The sequence below is a fragment of the Salvelinus fontinalis genome, chromosome 5 (assembly GCF_029448725.1).
Source record: "Salvelinus fontinalis isolate EN_2023a chromosome 5, ASM2944872v1, whole genome shotgun sequence".
Classification (NCBI taxonomy): domain Eukaryota; kingdom Metazoa; phylum Chordata; class Actinopteri; order Salmoniformes; family Salmonidae; genus Salvelinus; species Salvelinus fontinalis.
Window position 1 is genome coordinate 43,928,152 of NC_074669.1, and position 21,616 is coordinate 43,949,767.

The 21,616-nt window shown below is 41.3% G+C and overlaps 1 protein-coding gene across 1 annotated transcript in view; it reads right to left on the bottom strand.

The window, feature by feature from the left end:
* Positions 1-7,319: 7,319 nt before the first annotated feature.
* LOC129855640 (serine/threonine-protein kinase Nek7) overlaps positions 7,320-21,616 on the bottom strand; it is a 193,768-nt gene continuing 179,471 nt past the window's right edge. The window contains exon 10 of the mRNA XM_055923516.1: positions 7,320-7,863. Within this exon, the coding sequence (XP_055779491.1) occupies positions 7,762-7,863 (102 nt within the window). The 3' untranslated portion in view covers positions 7,320-7,761. The remainder of the gene's footprint in view (positions 7,864-21,616) is intronic.

Genomic DNA, 21,616 nt, shown 5'->3' on the forward strand with positions numbered 1-21,616 from the left:
CATAGGCAAAATTCTAGAGGAAAGCCTGGTTCATTCTGTTTTCCGGAAAACAGAAAGGAAAATGCCGCACACTACTGCTCATGCTCCAAGATGATATTTATTTACAACAACAACCTTTCAACCGTTACGTCTTCATCAGGCATCCATATCCCATGTGGGGGTGGAAGGTCCTATATATAGGGGCAGTATTCAGTGACATCACTTCCTGAAACAGGAGGTAAAAAATGTATAACAGTTTCATTCTGCTTTCCACCAGACACTGGGAAATGAATTCCCCTTTCAGCATAACAATAACCTCAATCACAAGGCCAGATATACACTGGAGTTGCTTATCAAGATGACATTGAATGTTTCTGAGTGGCCTAGTTACAGTTTTGACTTAAATCGTCTTGAAAATCTATGGCAAGACTTGAAAATGGCTGTCTAACAGCCAGCTTGAAGAACAAAAAAAAGAATAATGTGCAAATATTGTATAATCTAGGTGTGCAAAGCTCTTAGAGACTTAGCCAGAAAGACTCACAGATGGAATTGGGGGATTCTAACATTTTTTGCAAAAATGTATGAAAAAAACATGTTTTCACTTTGTCATTATGGGGTATTGTGTGTAAATGGGTGAGAAAGACAATATATTTAATACATTTAGAATTTTGAACACAACAAAATGTGGAATAAGTCAAGGAGTATGAATACTTTCTGAAGGCACTGTATATGAGTCTATATTATATTAGATAGGATTGTATTGCGGAAGTGCGATAATAGTGCAATTTAAATGCAAAGGTTCCTACATTCACGAAGACTACATTCATGGTAAACGCTCATTTCTATTGCGGTATAATGTAGATCTTCCTCGTTACTGATTTAATCTAGCCCCTAGTTATCAATTATAATGATTCATTTGAAATAAAACCAAGGTTTATTGGTTGTGTACACATATTTTTTTATTTTTTTAACTAGACAAGTCAGTTAAGAACACATTCTTATTTACAATGACAGCCCACCGGGGAACAGTGGGTTAACTGCCTTGTTCAGGGGCAGAACGACAGATTTTTACCTTGTCAGCTCAGGGATTCGATCCAGCAACCTTTCATTCACTGGCTCAACACTCGAACCACTAGGCTACCTGCCGCCCCAAACATTTGCAGATGTTACTGCAGGTGCAGCGAAGTGCTTGTGTTTCTAGCTCCAACAGTGCAGTAATAGAAAACAATACTTACATAATCAAAAAAGTTAAAAATGAACAAATATCAGAAAGACCAATGTTATACATATATAATGGTGTGTTTAGACAGTATATGAATAGAAAAGGTGTGTACAGCAGTAGTTAAATATAGGTTCCTGGATATTACGATGTATTGAGACATATCTTTATTATTTATATAAATAATATTGGTCTCTCTTTTAAAACGTGTAATATACATTTTTATGCAGACAATAATGTTATGTATGCCATAGCCCCAACTGTAGACAATGTGTTGTTAGAGCTGCAATCTGACTTTGTTGCCTTACAAAATGCTCTGTTTGGTTTAAAACTTGTACATAATGTGTGCAAAACTAAATATACATTGTTCTCTAATTCTCGCAAAAATGTTTTAGATGGACTACATAAAGTATTTATTAATTTAGCTTCTTCGGGTTAGGGGGCAGTATTCAGAAGTTTGTATGAATGAGGTGCCCAAAGTAACCTGCCTGTTACTCAGGCCCAGAAGCTAGGGTATGCATATAATTGGTAGCATTGGATAGAAAACACTCTAAAGTTTCCAAAACTGTTAACATAATGTCTGTGAGTATAACAGAACTGATATGGCAGATCACCTATGATTACGATGGCTGGGAATGGGAATATAAAAGGAAGTCCTCCCAGATTGCAGTTCCTAAGGCTTCCACTAGATGTCAACAGTCTTTAGAAAGAGTTTCAGGCTTGTTTTTTGAAAAATAAGCTACAATTTGTAGTTTTTCTAAGTGGCTCCCATTTTGGCTGTAGTGTTTGTTGCGCGTTCCGGTGAGGGCGTGCACTTCGTTATTTATCTCTTTTTTATCCGGTATCTCCAGTATTCTCCGTCTTAAATTTGATCGTTTATTTACATATTAGGGTACCTGAGGATTGATTAGAGACGTTGTTTGATATGTTTGGAAGAAGTTTATTGGTAACTCACTGGATTCATTTGTATGCATTTTGAACGAGGGAAACCGGTGGATTACTGAGTCAAGCACGCCAATGAAACTTACTGTTTAGGGATATAAAGAAGGACTTTATCGAACAAAAGGACCATTTGTTATGTAGCTGGGACAATTGTGATTGCAACCAGATGAAGATCTTCAAAGGTAAGTGATTTATTTTATTGCTATTTCTGACTTTCGTGATGCATCTGCTTGGTTGGAAAATGTATGTAATGCTTTTGTGTGCGGGGCGCTGTCCTCAGATAATCGCATGGTGTGCTTTTGCCGTAAAGCCTTTTTGAAATCTGACAAAGCGGCTGGATTAACAAGAAGTTAAGCTTTTAAATGATGTATGACACTTGTATTTTCATGAATGTTTAATATTACGATTTCTGTCATTTGAATTTTGCACTCTGCAATTTCACCGGATGTTGTCGAAGTGGGACGCTAGAGTCCCAGTTAATGGTCCTCCCATCGATCAGGTTCCCACCTATAAATATCTGTGCTTTTGGATTGACAAGGAGACAACCTTTAAAAAACATACTGATGAGTTAGCTAAAAAGCTAAGATTTAAAGTGGGCTTTGTTTTAGAAAAATACCTTGCCTCTCCATAACACAGGAGGTTGGTGGCATCTTAATTGGGGAGGACGGGCCTGTGGTAATGGCTGGAGTGGAATGAGTGGTTTCCATGTGTTTGATGCCATTTCACTTGCTCTGTTCCAGACATCATTATGAGCTGTCTTCCCCTCAGCAGTCTCCACTGCTCCCTAAACAGCAGGAAACAGATTGTACCATCAACTTTCCTGACAGTTCTTGACTATGGTGACGCAATTTACCAGAATGCAGCAGCCGTCTACCTTAGTGCCCTTTGCTTTATCACAGGTGACAGTTTTAATACTCATCACTGCATCCTCTATCAAAAGGTTGGCTGGTCCTCATTAAAGTCCTGTGGATCACTTCACTATTCCCTTTTTGTTTACAAAGCTATACTAAACAAGCTTTCGAACCACCTAACTTCGTTTTTGAAGTATAAAAACATGAGTTACCAAACCCGCCAAGCAGTCATGGGTGAACATGGAGTACAGGAGGAGGCTGAGCACGCACCCCTGTGGGGCCCCCATGTTGAGGATCAGCGTGGCGGAGGTGTTTGTCCGACAGCCTTGCGAGGGTTATCATGCTTAAATGACTTACTCACGTTGGCCACGGAGAACCAGAGCACACACTTTATACCTGATTGTAAATAACAAACTGATAAATATGGAAATTTTTACAGTCTTTTTACCCTGAAAACAAACTGAAAGAAAGGTTATATATTTCCTGCAGTAAACAGCAAGCCTGAGTGAGAAGATGCAAACAAACCCAGTGGTCTGATAGTAATACACACACAAACAGCTCTGGTCTGAATGACCATTTAGAAATGTGAACAGCAGTTCACTGACCTATTACTAACAAGAGACACACACACACAGACACACACTAATGAGGCGCAAAGTCACTGCCATTCATCCAACCACTTATCTCCTGACCGACCGCACTTGACCACTTGAACATGATTACACCACAGTTCACTAACGTTCAGGCTTACTAACTACAGTCCACTGTACTTAGAGTAAGTATAACTACATACCATACTGTAGCTTCAACATGGAGGACTTTTTACACTTGCTCTATCCTCTGTTCAAACTGGGGGGAGTAAAACATGTCAGCTCACAACCAAATTACCACTTTAAACAGAATGGACAGACTCTTTGCCCTTTTTTGATTAAACAACATATACTTCAAAACACACAGTGCTTCCAATAGGTCAACTCCATGGAATTTTCAATGGCCCAGTGAAAATCAAATCCACAAAATACCCAGTACACACAAGCAGGCCAACCCACAGACTCCTGCCTGAGCGAGTCAACCTTAATGTCTATGGCATGAGGGCACGAGCCTCCACGTAGCCGTGATTGGTCTGTGTCAGCACGTGTGACAATACATGTAGTAGTCAGAATGGATCACAATTTGTAGTGAACTTTAAAATAATTCACCGTGGGGATCGAAATGTTTCATAATATAGTTATTTTAGAGTCCAAAATGGGGTCCATAAAAAAATGTTGGGCCATTCTGGTGATCATAATTTACATAGGCTTCCTAGGGCAGACCAGGGCTTTTGGCACCACTAGGTTATTAGGCAGTAGCCGACCAGCAGAGCTCCTGACTTCATGCTCCAGCCGGGCACTGGGGGCCTGGTTAAGACAAAACCTTGGATCAGTTTTTAGGAACAAAGTCACCTTACTATGGACTACAGCTGACCACTCCTAGTCAAGGGTTTCTATGGTGACTAGTCCAACTTTGCATGAGAGAGCGAGCGAGCAAAAGAGAGAGAGATAGCGAATTGGAGAGACTTCTCTACCACATTGCCTCTCAAGACAAGTGGTAGACCGTTCAAAATCTAGAATTACACAATATACGATGTTCCATGATATACGCTTGCTGTTATTCCAGAAAGCACACCAGGCAGTATGTGGCTGAGCGATGTGGAGAAACTGAACTGTTGTTTTGTCCATTGTGAATTTCCGTTTTCAGAATATTTAGATAAATCCTTTAATAAAAGAAAAGGAGCTACCTATAATTCAATTATACAAAGATTCTCAAACGACTGCCTCGCCTGGTTCACCAACTACTTCTCAGATAGAGTTCAGTGTGTCAAATCGGAGGGCCTGTTTTCCGGACCTCTGGCAGTCTATGGGGGTGCCACAGGGTTCAATTCTCGGCACGACTCTTTTCTCTGTATACATCAATGATGTCGCTCTTGCTGCTGGGGATTCTCTGATCCACCACCACGCAGACGACACCATTCTGTATACCTCTGGCCCTTCTTAGGACACTGTGTTAACAAACCTCCAGACGAGATTCAATGCCATACAACACTCCTTCTGTGGCCTCCAACTGTTCTTAAATACAAGTAAAACTAAATGCATGCTCTTCAACCGATCACTGCCCGCATACGCTCGCCCGTCTAGCATCACCACTCTGGACTGTTCTGACTTAGAATATGTGGACAACTACAAATACCTAGGTGTCTGGTTAGACTGTTAGATTTACATTAAGCATCTCCAATCCAAAATTAAATCTAGAATCAGCTTCCTATTTCGCAACAAAGCCTCCTTCACTCATGCTGCCAAACATATTGTAGTAAAACTGACTATCCTACCGATCCTTGACTTCGGCGATGTCATTTACAAAATAGACTCCAACACTCTACTCAGCAAATTGGATATAGTCTATCACAGTGCCATCCGTTTTGTCACCAAAGCCCTATATTCTGCCCAGCACTACGACCTGTATGCTCTCGTTGGCTGGCCCTCGCTACATATTTGTCGCCAAACCCACTGGCTCCAGGTCATCTTTAAGTCTTTACTAGGTAAAGCCCTGCCTTATCTCAGCTCACTGGTCACCATAGCAGCACCCACCCGTAGCACACGCCCCAGCAGGTATATTTCACTGGTCATCCCCAAAGCCAACTCCTCTTTGGCCGCCTTTCCTTCCAGTTCTCTGCTGCCAATGACTGGAACGAATTGCAAAAATCACTGAAGCTGTAGTCTTATATCTCCCTCAGTAACCTTAAGCATCAGCTGTCAGAGCAGCTTACCAATCATTGCACCTGTACACAGCTCATCTGTAAATAGCCCACCCAACTACCTCATCCTCATATTGTTATTTATTTTTTTGCTCCTTTGCACCCCAGTATCTCTACTTGCACATTCATCTTCTGCACATCCATCACTCCAGTGTTTAATTTCTAAATTGTAATTATTTCACCACTATGACTGATTTATTTCCTTACCTCCCTAATCTTACTACATTTGCACACTATGCATATCAATTTTATATTGTGTTATTGACTGTACGTTTGTTTATCCCATGTGTATCTCTGTGTTGTTGTTTGTGTCGCACTGCTTTGCTTTATCTTGGCCAGGTCGCAGTTGTAAATGAGAACTTGTTCTCAACTGGCCTACCTGGTTAAATAAAGGTGAAATAAATAAATAAAAATGTAAAAACATTTAGCTTCTATGTGGTAAATGGCACGTGTGTATATAGTTTGTGTATAGGCTTGTCTCTTACATTAATCTTCTCTTTGTGCCAGACTGGATTCAAATGCCTTCTGTTAAATTTATATGTTATGTATGTTATGTATGTATGTATGTAAGCATGTATATTTTTTTTTACTGCTCTAGGGATATAATTATTGTTTTATTTACTATTATGTATTGATTTGAATCTTAAATTGTTTTACTCTTAATGCAATGTGCACTGCAGAAAACATCGGAAGAAGAATTATCGCTGAATTATCACTGTGAATTATTGTAATGTTTGTTTATGTGTCAATTAATCCCATAAGAGATGGGTTGCCAGCTGGCGATTTGACCCGAGAAAAAAAAATGACATTCATTAATGAATGAATTCATTCATTCATTCATACACTGCTGTATATTAGGCCGTCAACATTTCATTTGACATGTTTGAACATTATATGACATTTACTTGTGCAGAAAAATATCTTAATAACGTTGACTGCTTTGTTTACCATTACTTGTTATTTCTCACAATGCTTTAAAAAACGCTTAGAACTGACTTTGTTCATTCAAAATATATTTATGTTACTGCACTGTCAATATTTGGTTGTAGGAACTCCCATCAGTAAACCAAAAACGGGTGTTTAGTGACACCTCTGTTCACAGGGTCCCTCACCCACTATTCTAGTCTCCCCCGTGAGTACCGCTTTGTGAACGAGCTCAAGACCTTGATCTGGGCCCAGTTACTGCAGCGAGAGGTACACTGACCTGGCCACTGTAGACAACATGGAGGAGATGGACAGGCCGCTGGACATTATAGTAGACAGGGTTTTACAATATGATGTATGACGATGTCATGAACAGCTGCAAGGGGTCTATGGTAGACAATCACTACTATGGGCCCGGACAGGCAGACTTTAGGCTGTGGCGTGATGGAGAACCAAGTAACACTAATAGTAGTGAGTCCTGTGTGGTCATGACGAAGTGGTCTGAATGGTCTGAGAGCAAACATTCCAGTGAACATTTATTCATCAGCTACGATAGGGAGAATCAATCAATATTTTCTGCTCTCAAAAACTACAATCACACACACAGAGACACTTTTACAATTGAGCGCTTATTTATACTGATTTATAAAGACACAATTAACAGTATTTAAACTACTTATCCAGCCTTTACAAACCATTTATGAAGTATTTATTAAGGGAGACTAAATGTAAAGTAAAAATGTATGTTAGATTGTACTGTACATACTTTCTCACATACAGCTCGGGCTACAGCAGAATAGTGTTTACATAGGAGAGGCTATGGGCTGCAGAGAGGTTTAAAGCTACTGCAGTGCAGGGACAACCACACGTGAGTAACCAGGATGAGAACGACGAGAAAGCTGGTGTAGCTGGTGACCCGGTGGTATGGATCAGCCTGGACAGGGAGCCCTGGATGTGGTCAGACCAGATTGACTCCTCGTTCACAAACTGGATCGAGGGACAACCCAGTAACCGTCTTTCTGGCCACTGGGCAGAGAACTGTGTCGCATTTGGCATCAAGGGCAGATGGGCGGATTGGTCCTGTGACACCGAAAAGGCCTTCTCTTTTGCTGCGGGGGTGAGTGATGATCTCCTCTACAGTGAGAAAGCGGGCTTTCCTGCAAAACGCAAAATAAATAAACTCCTTTACAGAATGTTAAGCATAGATAATCTCTCCCTGTAACACTAAATGGCGATTCAAATCAAACATGACCTTTATCTGACTCATATGATGTGCTAAAAGATCAATCGTATTCCACAAATCATGGGAGGTGGTTAATTCATTCCATTTGATGCCATTTCAATTAATTCAGTTTGAAACATTCCTGTTTATTCCTTAGCCTCTAAAAACCAAGAGGCATTTCATGAGAGTGGAGCTGACCCCAGACTCTGATCTGGAACTGAATGATCCTGCTGTGAAGGAAGGCCATCTTACAGCAGGCAAGTCTCAACCTCTTTATCAATGGCCAGCGAACTAAGAACACATGCAGTCACTTTAAATAGAAAAGTGTCCAATATATAGACAGAGTAGACCTACAGTATAAAGTGATTGGATGTCCCTGAATCGTCCCACTGAATCCTCATGCATCAACGTCTATTCAACGTCTATTCCACGTTGGTTCAACATCGTTTTATTGAAATGGTGTGGAAACAATGTTGATTCAACCAGTGTTTGTCCAGTAAGATGTAATTAGAGACTCTTTCTGTTGTTCAGATAAAGATGATGCTGGAAGATGAAGGGAAGACTGGTATCTGTTCAGACATCAGTTGTTTCCCCACATGGTAATTGTATAAGGAATCATTGTTACTGTGGTACAGTCTCTAGTATTACAACTATAAACTGAACATACATATGGTGAAAATATATGAAAAAGGTCATATTCTTTGATGAGGTAAATAGATACTCACTGGGCAAAATCTGTTTCAATCAACATTGTTCCCACGTCATTTCAACAAAAAACAAAAAAATACCACCGTTCAAAAGATTGGGGTCACTTAGAAATGGCCTTGTTTTTGAAAGAAAATATTTTAAAAATTCTATTAAAATAACAGAGATACAGTGTAGACATTGTTAATGTTGTAAATTACTTTTGTAGCTGGAAACAGCAGAATTGACATGGAATATCTACATAGGCGTACAGAGGCAATTATCAGCAATGGCACGTTGTGTTAGCTAATCCAACTTGATCATTTTAAAAGGCTAATTGCTCATTAGAAAACCCTTTTGCAATTATGTTAGCACAGCTATAAACTGTTCCTCTGTCCAGTGTCTGTGTTCTTTTGCCCATCTTAATCTTTTCTTTTTATTGGCCAGTCTGAGATATGTTTTTTTCTTTGCAACTGCCTAGAAGGCCAGCATCCCAGAGTCGCCTCTTCACTGTTGATGTTGAGACTGGTGTTTTGCGGGTACTATTTAATGAAGCTGCCAGTTTAGTACTTCTGTTTCTCAAACTAGACACTCTAATGTACTCATCATCTTGCTCAGTTACGCACTTGGGCCTCCCACTCCTCTTTCTATTCTGGTTAGAGCCAGTTTGCGATGTTCTGTGAAGGGAGTAGTACACAGCGTTGTACGAGATCTTCAGTTTCTTGGCAATTTCTCGCATGGAATAGCCTTCATTTCTCAGAACAAGAAGAGACTGACGAGTTTCACAAGAAAGGTCTTTGTTTCTGGCCATTTTGAGCCTGTAATCGAATCCACAAATGCTGATGCTCCAGATACTCAACTAGTCTAAAGGCCAGTTTTAATGCTTCTTTAATTAGAACAACAGTATTCAGCTCTGCTAACATAATTACAAAAGTGTTTTCTAATGATCAATTATCTTTTTTAAATGATACACTTGGATTAGCTAACACAACGTGCCATTGGAACACAGTAGTGAGGGTTGCTGATAACAAGTCTCTGTACGCCTATGTAGATATTCCATATCAAATCTGCCGTTTCCAGCTACAATAGTCATTTACAACATTAACAATGCCTACATGGTATTTCTGATCAATTTTATGTTATTTTAATGGACAAAAAAATTGCTTTTCTTTCAAAAACAAGTGACCCCAAACTTTTGAACGGTAGTGTATATGTGATCATGTTGAATCAACATGGGAAAGTGATTGAATTTTTTTTAAGTAATCAATATCAGGGAATTGTGTATTTTTTTCAACCATCTTTTAACCTAAATCCAATGACATGGTGATATTTTTTGTTGATTTGATGTTTTCTTCTTTTATTTTACCTTTATTTAATTAGGCAAGTCAGTCAAGAACAAATTTTTATTTTCAATGACGCCTAGGAACAGTGGGTTAACTGCCTTGTTCAAGGGCAGAACGACAGATTTTTACCTTGTCAGCTCAGGGATTCGATCTTGCAACCTTTCGGTTATTAGTCCAAAGCTCTAACCACTAGGCTACCTGCCGTTAGTTGACAACTCAACCAAACGTAAATCCAAACAAGACGTTGAACTGATGTCTGTGCCCAATGGGTATATACAGTGATTATGCGATGTAGTCTTTTTCTTTTTTTGGTCATTTCACAGATCCTCTTATCCAGAGCGACTTACAGTAGTGAGTGCATACATTTTCATACTGGTCCCCCGTGTGAATCGAACCCACAAACCTGCCGTTGCAAGCACCATGCTCTACCAACTGAGCGACACGGGACAAATAAGTTACGATTAACTTGAGAATCGCGTTCTCAGCTCAAACGATGAGGACAGTTGATTTATAGACAAAGAAGTGAAGGGTAACAGTTATTTATTTGAATTAATAAAGGAAAACCCCGAAAGGCATAGTAGTATTCCCCTAGGTGAGCTCTATTCACATTGCTACAATTAATAGTCCGTTTTAAGATAGCCACACACAAACACAGCACACCGCCTTTGTTAAGTTGAGAGCGTTTGTCTGAATGTGGTTCCAGCTGAGAGGGGTTCAAATCCGATGGAGTCGATATCACTGGAGAATAGGGCATGCAACACAAAGCCCACAGGGACCGTCTCTCCCTCCCTGTCGGTCGCCATGAGTTGAAATAGAATTGAATCATCTGAATCCTCACTGGTGAATGTTCACTAGGTCAATACTCACTGTATCGTTAAATCCCCACGCATTGCATTCAGATACACTGGGGTTAGGCAGGGTATTATTATCTCTGAGTTTAAAGTAATACGCCAAAATACCTCTAGAAAGATCAAACAAGCTATACAGTATACCACATTGGGTGGGGAGATGTTAGGTAGAACTGGGTCCAAATAGCATTTGTTTTCTTTCAAATACTTTGGGTGCGTTCGTTTCGAAAGATAAATACTATCTGGACCCAGGTCCGGGTGCAAGGCTAGAGTGTGGGGAGTGAGGTTGCCTGGGGTGGTGTTAGGGAAAGCCATGTCGTCATTGTGATACAGTATATGTGTCAGTGTGTGTCGCCCAGCCCAGCCCAGTGTGCGTCCAGCCCCCATGTCAGCGGTCCCAGCCCCACTCATACATCATGCAGGTCGTTAGCAGAGGATCAGCCTGGACCTTTGGCCGCGGCACCACCGTGCACCACAGAGCACCGCCGACAGAGCACAGTGAAAGCCCCAGGCTCTGTCACTCAGTGTCACTTATACGACTATTTATCTGCTCTATCTGCCTTTGGCCCCACTGTCTCTCTGCCTCGGGGTCACTCTCACACACACACACACACATGCATCCTCTCTGTCGTACTGGGATCCTAATGAATAATGGATGAGGCTGTACTCAGCGTTCAGATATTAATGGGGCTGAAAATAACAGGGAGGACCATCCTTTGTGCTGGCAGCCATACTGCTCTGACTTACAAGATCTCTCCTCTTCTTCGTCTTCCTCCTCTTCTTTCTCTGCCGTGCTGATCAGACTGCCTCACAGGATCTCTCCTCTTTCTGCTTTTCCTGTGCCTGTCGGGCTGGACACTAATTCACACTGGCACGCTCAGCCCCCTTCTCTCACCTCTGTGCCTCTCACTCCTCTAACCCTCTCTCCTCCCATATCCATGTCTCACCCCCCTCCCTGTTTCACCCCTCTCCCTCTCAATTTCTTCTCTCTCTCTCTCCCTCTCCTCTTACTCCTTTCCCTCTCCCCAAATCATATCTCACTCTCATGCCCTTTTTCCACCCAGATAAGGTAGACTTACTCCTCTCCACATCCTCAGGGTTGTCACACTGAGGTCAGGGTTCATTGAATTTAGTTTTACAGAAGATATGGAAAGAGAAATGAAAAGCTGGCCAGGGCTATAGATAAGTTGGCCATGGTCTCTCTCGGTTTCTCGTTCTCTCATTCAAGGATGTTGCAATGGGTCATTGTCCTGTCTTTCTTCCAACTTCTCCATAATCTGTCCATCTTGGCCAGAGACAGCATCGTTGCCAGAATGCTTTAGTGGTGGAGCCTAAAAGGTAGAGTTTGTCATTGTTCTCACTGTCACTTTGAACCAGGATAGGCTGGGGGTTGCATGTTCCAGGATGGGTCTGCCAGTTAACTCCCGCATGGCAGAGAGGGAGGCCTGGCCCTCTGTCTCTCTCCCTTACTCTTTGTCTTACAACCAGGCCAAAAAGCACAGACGAGTGGGCACAGCCTGGCTAACTCTAGCCTGGGTGCCAGTCTGGTTTCTGCTCTCAATAATGGCACACCGTTGTCTCATTTGGCAAGGTACCGACAGGTTGGCTAAAGCAGGAATAGATTGGCACCAAAAGATACAGTATCTGCACACGACAGGTGAAAATCATTAACTTTTAAAATCTCTTGAAGGAGAAATTCAGTTCACATATTTTTGTCTTTGAGAAAACATTATTGAGACAGAGAATTCAATACATTTGAGACAATTTGCACAGAAAGCTCATTAGGCTTCTTTCCCCAATTCTGCATGTTGTCTGATTGTTCTTTGTCAAGATGACACAAAATGGATGTCCAGTCATCCACTGTCTCTGCATTAGGCGTTAAAAAGTTGGAAATAGGACTACAATAAGTTTCCGTTTGTTTTTCATTGGGTGAATAGGTTTTGATCTTTGAAGGAAAAAAACTAGCAGTGACTTTAAAAATACATTTTAAATAAAAAGCCGAGTATAATAAGTTTAAATGGCACAATTTTTGTCTCGGATGGGAATACATTTCAGTTAATTACGTGCAAAACCCCTCGCGCACACATCTCTCATCCACCGCCGTCTCTGTGAGGACAAAGAAAAAAAACAAAGGAGAGCAAAAAACAAACATTAAAACATTTAAAATAAAGATACGGCAGCCAGCTCAGCTGAAGCGGCGGCATCGTAGCGTCTAATCAGCCGGTTTGCCTGTGCCTTCAGCGTGAGTGAGCCGCATCGTGGCGCTTCCCTCTGATCAGCGTGCTCCCCCATCGTGCTCGCTCCCGCCCATGAGCTGCGGGTCAGTATTTGGTGAGTAGGCTGTCACCTTTATACCCACAACCCTCACCCTCATTACCATGCAGTGGAAGTGTGTGTGTGTGTGTGTGTGTGTGTGTGTGTGTGTGTGTGTGTGTGTGTGTGTGTGTGTGTGTGGCAGGGAAAATGCACCCCAGGACTAGCCTAGAGGGGCACGTAGATTCATGGCCTCTGCTGGGATGCGGAGTGCAACTATAGGGTTTCTAACGGTGGGGGGCTGCTGTTACTCTCTGTGTGTGTGTGTGTGTGTGTGTGTGTGTGTGTGTGTGTGTGGTGTGTGTGTGTGTGGGGGGCAGGGAAAATGCACCCCAGGACTAGCCTAGAGGGGCACGCAGATGCATGGCCTCCGCTGGGATGCGGAGTGCAACTATAGGGTTTATAACGGTGGGGGACTGCTGTTGCTCTGTCTGTGTGTGTGTGTTTGTGTGTGTGTGCTTGTGTCAAAGAGACAAGAGGAGCATCAAGTGACTCCTGTGTGCCTCAAGGTCACAGAGAGAGAGGTAGCGGGTGTGTCTCTGCTGAGCCACGTTGCGTTGCGGGGTAAACAACAAACTGAGCCTGTTAGATCTCATCACTCTCATCGCAATCCTCATCACAACGCTGCTTTATGCTGATTTGTTAGGGAGAGGATGTTTGCTTCTCTGCGCTGAACTTTCTTCTGGCTGTGCTGTGAGAGGGGTGGAGTGACGGCCTGTCACAGAGTGCATGTGTGTGTGCGAGAATGTGTGTGTGATGGACAGAGTGCAGTGAGTGTGTTAAACTCTGAGGGATTGAGGCTGTACACAGGGTTCATTAGGACTCTGTTTGCTAATATTGGTCTTTATATAACTTCAACCAACACTTTTCCATCTTCGTTCATTTGCATTAATGCATATTTCACTCATTTCACACAGCATATTTACTCAGCGTAGAACAAAATGTTAGATGTGCAGTGAAATGATCAAGTTCACATTGTCTATTTATTATGTTGTGTCAAAACAACGTCTCACAACTGTCTCCATGTAAACCACTTCCAACTGCATCATGCACAACATTGAGTTAAAGGAGAAATCTATATTTTTTTATGTAAATGATATAATAGAAGGGTCCAGACACTTTTGTTTTGATTTCACTTGTTTTTGACAAAGAAAAACTGCAACCAACGATTCATTTCCTTAGTCTTATTGTGCAGTACGGGGGCTCTGAAAAAAGATAAATGAACAAAATGCTCCAAAAACACCCAAATACATCCTTCTAAAAATGGAAACTCTGTCAGTATAGTGAGGCTGTAGATGTTGTACACATGGAATTGTGTCATTCCGAACTTTATCCGCAATGTTTTATTCGATTTTGTGCGACTAAAGCCGTTTCCCCTATCCAATTGTTCCATTTTCCGTGTAGCTTGCTGCTACAGGAAAGTGACAAAATAAAGGAAATATCAAGATAAATTATCTTAACACGGCATTGGGCCACCACAAAGCACCAGAACAGCTTCAATGCTCCTTAGCCTAGATTCTACAAGTCTCTGGCACTTCCTGTGTGGAAGCACCTGCTTTTAATACGTTGTAGCCCTAATTTACGAAAGAGTTTCCTTTATATTGGCAATTACCTGTAGAATGGACGGAGAGGTATCGCTCGAGTCGCAACAAAATGGAAAATAACATTGCGGACAAAGTTCAGAATGACACAATTTCATGTGTACAAGATGTAAAGACCTGCATCACTATACTGAGAGCGTTTCAGTTTCTAAAAGGACGTATTTGGGTGTTTTTTGGAGCATTCGTTCATGTTCTTTCAGAGCCCCCATTCTGCCCAACAAGGATGAGGAAATGAATCACTGGTTGGGGTTACGTTTCTCAAAAACAAGTGAAATAGAAAAATAATTGTCTCATGACGCTTCTATAACATGTACATCAAAAATAGAGCTTTGGATGTAAAAAAGCTAAATTCACCTTTAACATAGTGCCCCAGGTCCTGCCTTTCAATTTGCCCTTGTCTTAACCTCTAACTTCTTAACTGAGCATTTTCCATTAAGTATGGCTTGATGTTATTGATAAAGTATAGTGAAACCTTTCAGCAGCAAACAATCACTACAGTACAATGTACTCTCTCTCTCTCTTTCACACCCACACATCCGCACACACACATAGAAAGAGAGAGAGATGGTAAAGCGACTACGGAAAGCGTTGAAGCCAGGAAAAGGGTGTTAATTGGAGTTTGGGGGTGAAGGTATTGTATGTCAGGCCCATAAGCACAGATCTAGGATCATCTTACCTTCCCCCAATTCATGCTTTTTAGAATCAGGGTGAAAAATGGACCTTAGATTAACTGCAATTGAATTCTACTCACACACACACACACACACACACACACACACACACACACACACACACACACACACACACACACACACACACACACACACACACACACACACACACACACACACACACACACCAGCTGTAACTGTAGGCAAGCCCTTAACCAACAATGCAGTTTTAATAAAAATAAGAGTTAAAAAAATGATTACTAAATAAACTAAAGTACAACATAAAAGAGCAACAATAAAATTATAATAACGAGGCTATATACAGGGGGTACCGTTACCGAGCCAATGTGCAGTGTGCAGTGTGGTTGCGATTGCGTCGTCTGTGGACCTATTGGGTCGGTAAGCAAATTGGAGTGGGTCTAGGGTGTCAGGTAGGGTGGAGGTGATATGGTCCTTGACTAGTCTCTCAAAGCACTTCATGATGACGGAAGTGAGTGCTACGGGGCGGTAGTCGTTTAGCTCAGTTACCTTAGCTTTCTTGGGAACGGATTACAGACTCGGCCAAACTACAGACTCGGCCAAGGACAGGTTGAAAATATCAGTAAAGACACTTGCCAGTTGGTCAACGCATGCTCGGAGTACACGTCTTGGTAATCCGTCTGGTCTTGTGTCCTTGTGAATGTTGACCTGTTTAAAGGTTGGCTACGGCGAGTGTGATCACACAGTTGTCTGGAACAGCTGGTGCTCTCATGCATGCTTCAGTGTCATTTAGCTCGTCTGGTAGGCTTGTGTCACTGGGCAGCTCGCAGCTGGGCTTCCCTTTGTAGTCCGTAATAATTTGCAAGCCCTGCCACATCCGACGAGTGTCGAAGCCGGTGTAGTAGGATTCAATCTTAGTCCGGTATTTACGCTTTGCCTGTTTGATGGTTCGTCTGAGGGCATAGCGGGATTTGTTATAAGCGTCCGAGTTAGAGCTCTACCCTTTAGCTCAGTGCGGATATTGCCTTTAATCCATGGCTTCTGGTTGGGGTATGTACGTATGGTCACTGTGGGGACACCCTCATCGATGCGATTATTGACGAAGCTGGTAACTGATGTGGTATACTCCTAAATGCCATTGGATGAGTCCCGGAACATATTCCAGTCTGTGCTAGCAAAACAGTCCTGTAGCTTAGCATCTATGTCATCTGACCACTTCCGTATTAAGCGAGTCACTGGTACTTCCTGCTTTCGTTTTTGCAGGAATCAATAGTTTTTCCCCCCTCTTGTTGGACATGTAACATGCTGGTATAAATTAGGTCAAACGGATTTAAGTTGCCCTGGCCACTAGGGGCGCCGCCTCTGGATGAGCATTTTCTTGTTTGCTTATTTGGCTTTATACAGTTGAGTGTGGTTTGTGGTGGTAAATAGACAGCTACGAAAAATATAGACGAAAACTCTCTTGGTAAATAGTGTGATCTACAGCTTATGAGATACTCTACCTCAGGAGTGCAAAACCTCGAGACTTCCTTAATATTTGATTTCGTGCATCAGCTGATATTGACAAATAGACACAGACCGCCACCCCTTGTCTTTTCGGAGGCAGCTGTTCTGTCGTGCCGATGCATGGAAAACCCAGCCAACTGTATATAATCCATGTTGTTGTTCAGCCACGACTCAACGAAACATAAGATATTACAGTTTTTAATGTCCCGTTGGTAGGATAGTATTGAACAGAGCTCATCCAGTTAATTCTCCAATGATTGCACGTTGGCCAATAGGACGGATGGTCGAGGCGAGTTACTCACTCGCCAACGAATTCTCACAAGGCACCCCGACCTGCGTCCCCTGTATCGGCGTCTTCTCTTCATGCGAATGATGGGGATTTGGACCTGGTCGCGTATCTCGAGTAAATCCTTCGCGTCCGACTCGTTAAAGAAAAGTAATCGCTGTTCTGATATCCAGAAGCTCTTTTCGGTCGTAAGAGACGGTGGCAGAAACATTATGTACAAAATAAGTTACAAACAACACGAAAAAACACACAAAATAGCACAATTGGTTAGGAGCCCATAAAACAGCAGCCATCTCCTATGGCGCCACTGGGAGTGGTTTAGTTGACTGGAGATCATAACAGAGTTACAGAATGCACACCACGAAAGACAAGGTGTATACACAAACACACAATAGGGTCGGGGAATAACGGATTACAAAAAAACGAACTGTAATCAGTTACATTACCAGCAAAAATGCTGTAAATCAGATTACAGATGCTTTTGAAAAACTATGACAGCTTTCTGTTTTCTCAATGACATTCAATTCAGCATTGAAAAGTTCAAGTTTGTTTTAGAAAGTAACCTATCCAACCATGACACACACACAGACGGTGGAAGATATTAAAGGGTATTAAAGCAGGACGCTGAATTAGAGTTGGACAGTGTGGAGAAATTAGCAGGTTTGTTGTGCATTACATTTTAGTCAGTGAAAGCAACATATTTCTTCTAAAGCTCCGTTGTTCCTCTAGAGTAAACATATAAAGACGCATTAAATTCAATCCATTTGAATTCCTGTTTACAGTCCAACTGTTACATGAATTTCAGATTTTGCATTTGATTGTGATGTCACCGGTTGATGTAGCCATTCTCTTTGAGTGTCTGCCTCCTCAGTCCTCCTCTGACTAACCTCCCTCCATCTTTGAACATGTGTCTTTAGGGCCATGGTAAGTCAGACTGACAGAAGTGGTTATTTTGGGACAGCTCAATGGCAGGTTTACGAGCCAACTACTTATTTTCTAGACCCAGACACGTGACAGTGAAGGAAATCCTTTAGGAAGTCTGGCATACAGGCTGAAATATAGGAGGCCTAAGGAGGCCGTAAAACTGCCTGATGGTACTAACAAATGTTGCAGGACCCACCAGTTTTTATTTCTATTAGTATTAGATTTTTATTTGAAATTCAGTTTAGTTTCAGTTAGTTTAGGCCATCATGGTAAATAAGAATCTGTTCTTAACTGACTTGCCTCGTTAAATAAAGGTTAAATAAAAAATAAATAAAATAAAGAAGTTTTCAGATCTAGTTTTACTAGTTTTTATTTAGTTTAAGTTTTATAAAAACATTTCTATTTAATTTTTTATTCATTTTTACTTTAACCCATTTTTTTCTCCCCAATTTCATGGTATCCAATTGGTAATTACAATCTTGTCTCATCACTACAACTCCCCTACGGAGGTCGAGAGCCATGCGTCCTCTGATACACATCCTGCCAAGCCTTACTACTTCTTGACACACTGATCGCTTAACCCGGAAGCCAGCCCCACCAATGTGTAGGAGGAAACACCGTCCAACTGACGACAGAAGTCAGCTAGCAGGTGCTCGGCACGCTACAAGGAGTCACTAAAGCAACTTGAAACCCTCCCCTAACCCGTACGACGCTGGGACAATTGTAACAGTAGTAATGGGTCAACTTCCATAACAACCAGAGGGGTATACTATGATACATGCAAGATCTACTCAGAGTTTTCTAAAGCTAGCCAGCTTCAGTTAGCTTCACATTCAAGCTGAGGCTAGTTGAATGCCGAACTCTTCATTGAGACAATGCTGCAACATCAATCCATGGGAGTGTCAGTTCCACATTTTTATTTGTGCCGAAATAAAAGTGAAAGAAAAGCTATTTAGCAAATTCAGCAGGCTATGATGTGAAATAGGTTTTTAGAAGTGCAGTCTTTATTTTATTACTTATTTTTGATTCCATCTTTGGTGTGCTTATCAATGCACAAGCACCCCCCCCCCCCCCCCCCCCAATCCTATCGATAAAATAACTGTATTAAATAGAAAAGTTTTATTGTGCCTGAAGGTTCAAATTCATTCTGCCATTACTAAATGTATAATGTGATAAGTAGTCATGTAAAAATACCGAACACACATTTTTTGTATTAATAAAATATTTTATCAGTCATCTTCCTCAAATGAAAAGGAAGATGACGCATCTTTGCGAGAGGCAGGGAATCTGATTTCATTGGTTCACAACTCGCGGCTCAGACATAAATGGAGTTAGCCTTGAGTTATCCTGCCCCGGAGCAGGTTAGTCCTGAAAAAATTGCTGGCATAGAAATGTGCCTGGCTAAAAGGTGAGACATTTTTGAGGTACTGGGTATCAAATAAAATAAAATTTTATTGGTCACATACACATGGTTAGCAGATGTTATTGCGAGTGCAGCAAAATGCTTGTGCTTCTAGTTCCAACAGTGCAGCAATATCTAACATGTACTCTAACAATTCCACAACATCCACCTAAAACTCACAAATCTAAGTAAAGGAATGGAATAAGAATATATACATATAAATATATGGATGAGCAATGATAGTTGAACGAGTTGAAGTCAGAGTTGACCAAATTTACCTCGCTAACTCCTCAAACCAGTTATGTAGTATAGGGCTCAGGAGCATTGAAGGGCGTGCCTAAACTTCTCCACTGTTTTGGTCCTGTAGCTGCTACCGCCTTTTAAAGTGTGTTGCATTCTGGGGATAAAAATTGTTGACTGCATGAACGTTGCAAAAATTATATGATCAAAGGTCATGAACCGTCTAGTCGGTTGCTTTAGCCCCCCCCCCCCCCGAACTATTTTAGTTAGTTGTGGAGTCAAAGATAATAGTTTCAGTATAGTTTTAGTTTTAAAACAGATTTTTAAATTATTTTATTTCAGTGAACTAATAATTGTTTTCATGGTTAGTTTAAGTTTTAATTTACTATAATAACTGTGCTGGACACATGACGTTAAAGTCACCTGTAAGACATCCAAAAATTGGATTAAAATAGAGGCCAGAAATTAAATCAAACACTTAGATTTTATCCTGATTTCTCAAAACGTGTTGTTTTTATTCAAAATTACCTCAATTGAAAGCCATACAGAAACCCACATCCCAAAAAACCATGGTGTCCTTATCTTAGATTTACTGTCTCTCCTGACTGATCAACAGAAAGTGGGTTTGGGGTGAGTAAAGTCTCCCCCAGGAAGTGAAACCAGCTGTGTTGAGGGGTTGAGATGTGCCCCGCCACCACAGCCACCTTTAAAGCCACATTGTGGATCAGGTTTCTTTTGAACCACTTTAACACAGCATTTGTTTCCAATAGTTACAGTTTGTGAAAACGCCAATTCCGGAAGGCTCCAGTGATACTTCCGAATTTTGTTTACAGGCCCGGGGTTCTATAAATTTTGATAGTGCTTCTGCACCAGGCCGTGCGTGCCTTTTAAAACCCCTCAACTGTTTTAGAGAGGTATTTGGCATTTTATTTTGGCTGCTTGTACTTCACTGTGCTCCCTCAGCGCTGGACTGACCATAATAGATTAAGGATAAGCAGTCCTTGTGTGTATGTGATAATGTTAGGGATTGACACCAGCTGCCAACTGGGCTATGCAGTTTATCAGTTAAAGGATGGATGTTGCAGTACTGTAGATCAAAACGCTCTCTCTTTGTGTCTCACTTTCTCTTTCTCACTCTTTCTACCCCACGCTCTCTCTCTCTCTAACATGTTGCCCTTTAGAGCACTGAGAGCTACAGAAATGTTAAGTTGAACCTGTTTATAGTTGATACAAATTCATTAGGACACATAAAAAAAGTACCTTTTAACAATACCAGCTTTCAAATCATAAACCAGAGTGTATACTCTTGAGGTTGGAGACATTTCCTGGTGAATCTTGTCAACGAGCAAACTAATATCTTTAAAGCTTTGGTTGCCATTCATGCACCACGAGAATTTCAAATGTGCAAATACTATTGATAAATCGGGAGAAAAAAAGGCTTTGGCGTCCTCCAAAACAACTCCATATTCCTGCCTTTCCTCATCCACGTTGGACAAAATTATGAAAAAAAAGCTCTGTATTTTGCAAGACACACACTATATACAGTTGAAGTCGGAAGTTTACATACACCTTAGCCAAATACATTTAAACTCAGTTTTTCACAATTCCTGACATTTAATCCTAGTAAAAAATCCCTGTCTTAGGTCAGTTAGGATCACCACTTTATTTTAAGAATGTGAAATGTCAGAATAATAGTAGAGAGAATGATTTATAATGATTTTACTTTTCATCACATTTATTTCATCACATTCCCAGTGGGTCAGAAGTTTACATACACTGAAATTGTATTTGGTAGCATTGCCTTTAAATTGTATATATTGTGAAGATGCAACAAAGTACGTTCATCTCTAGGAGACAGAACGCCTCTCCTTCCTGAGCGATATGGCGGCTG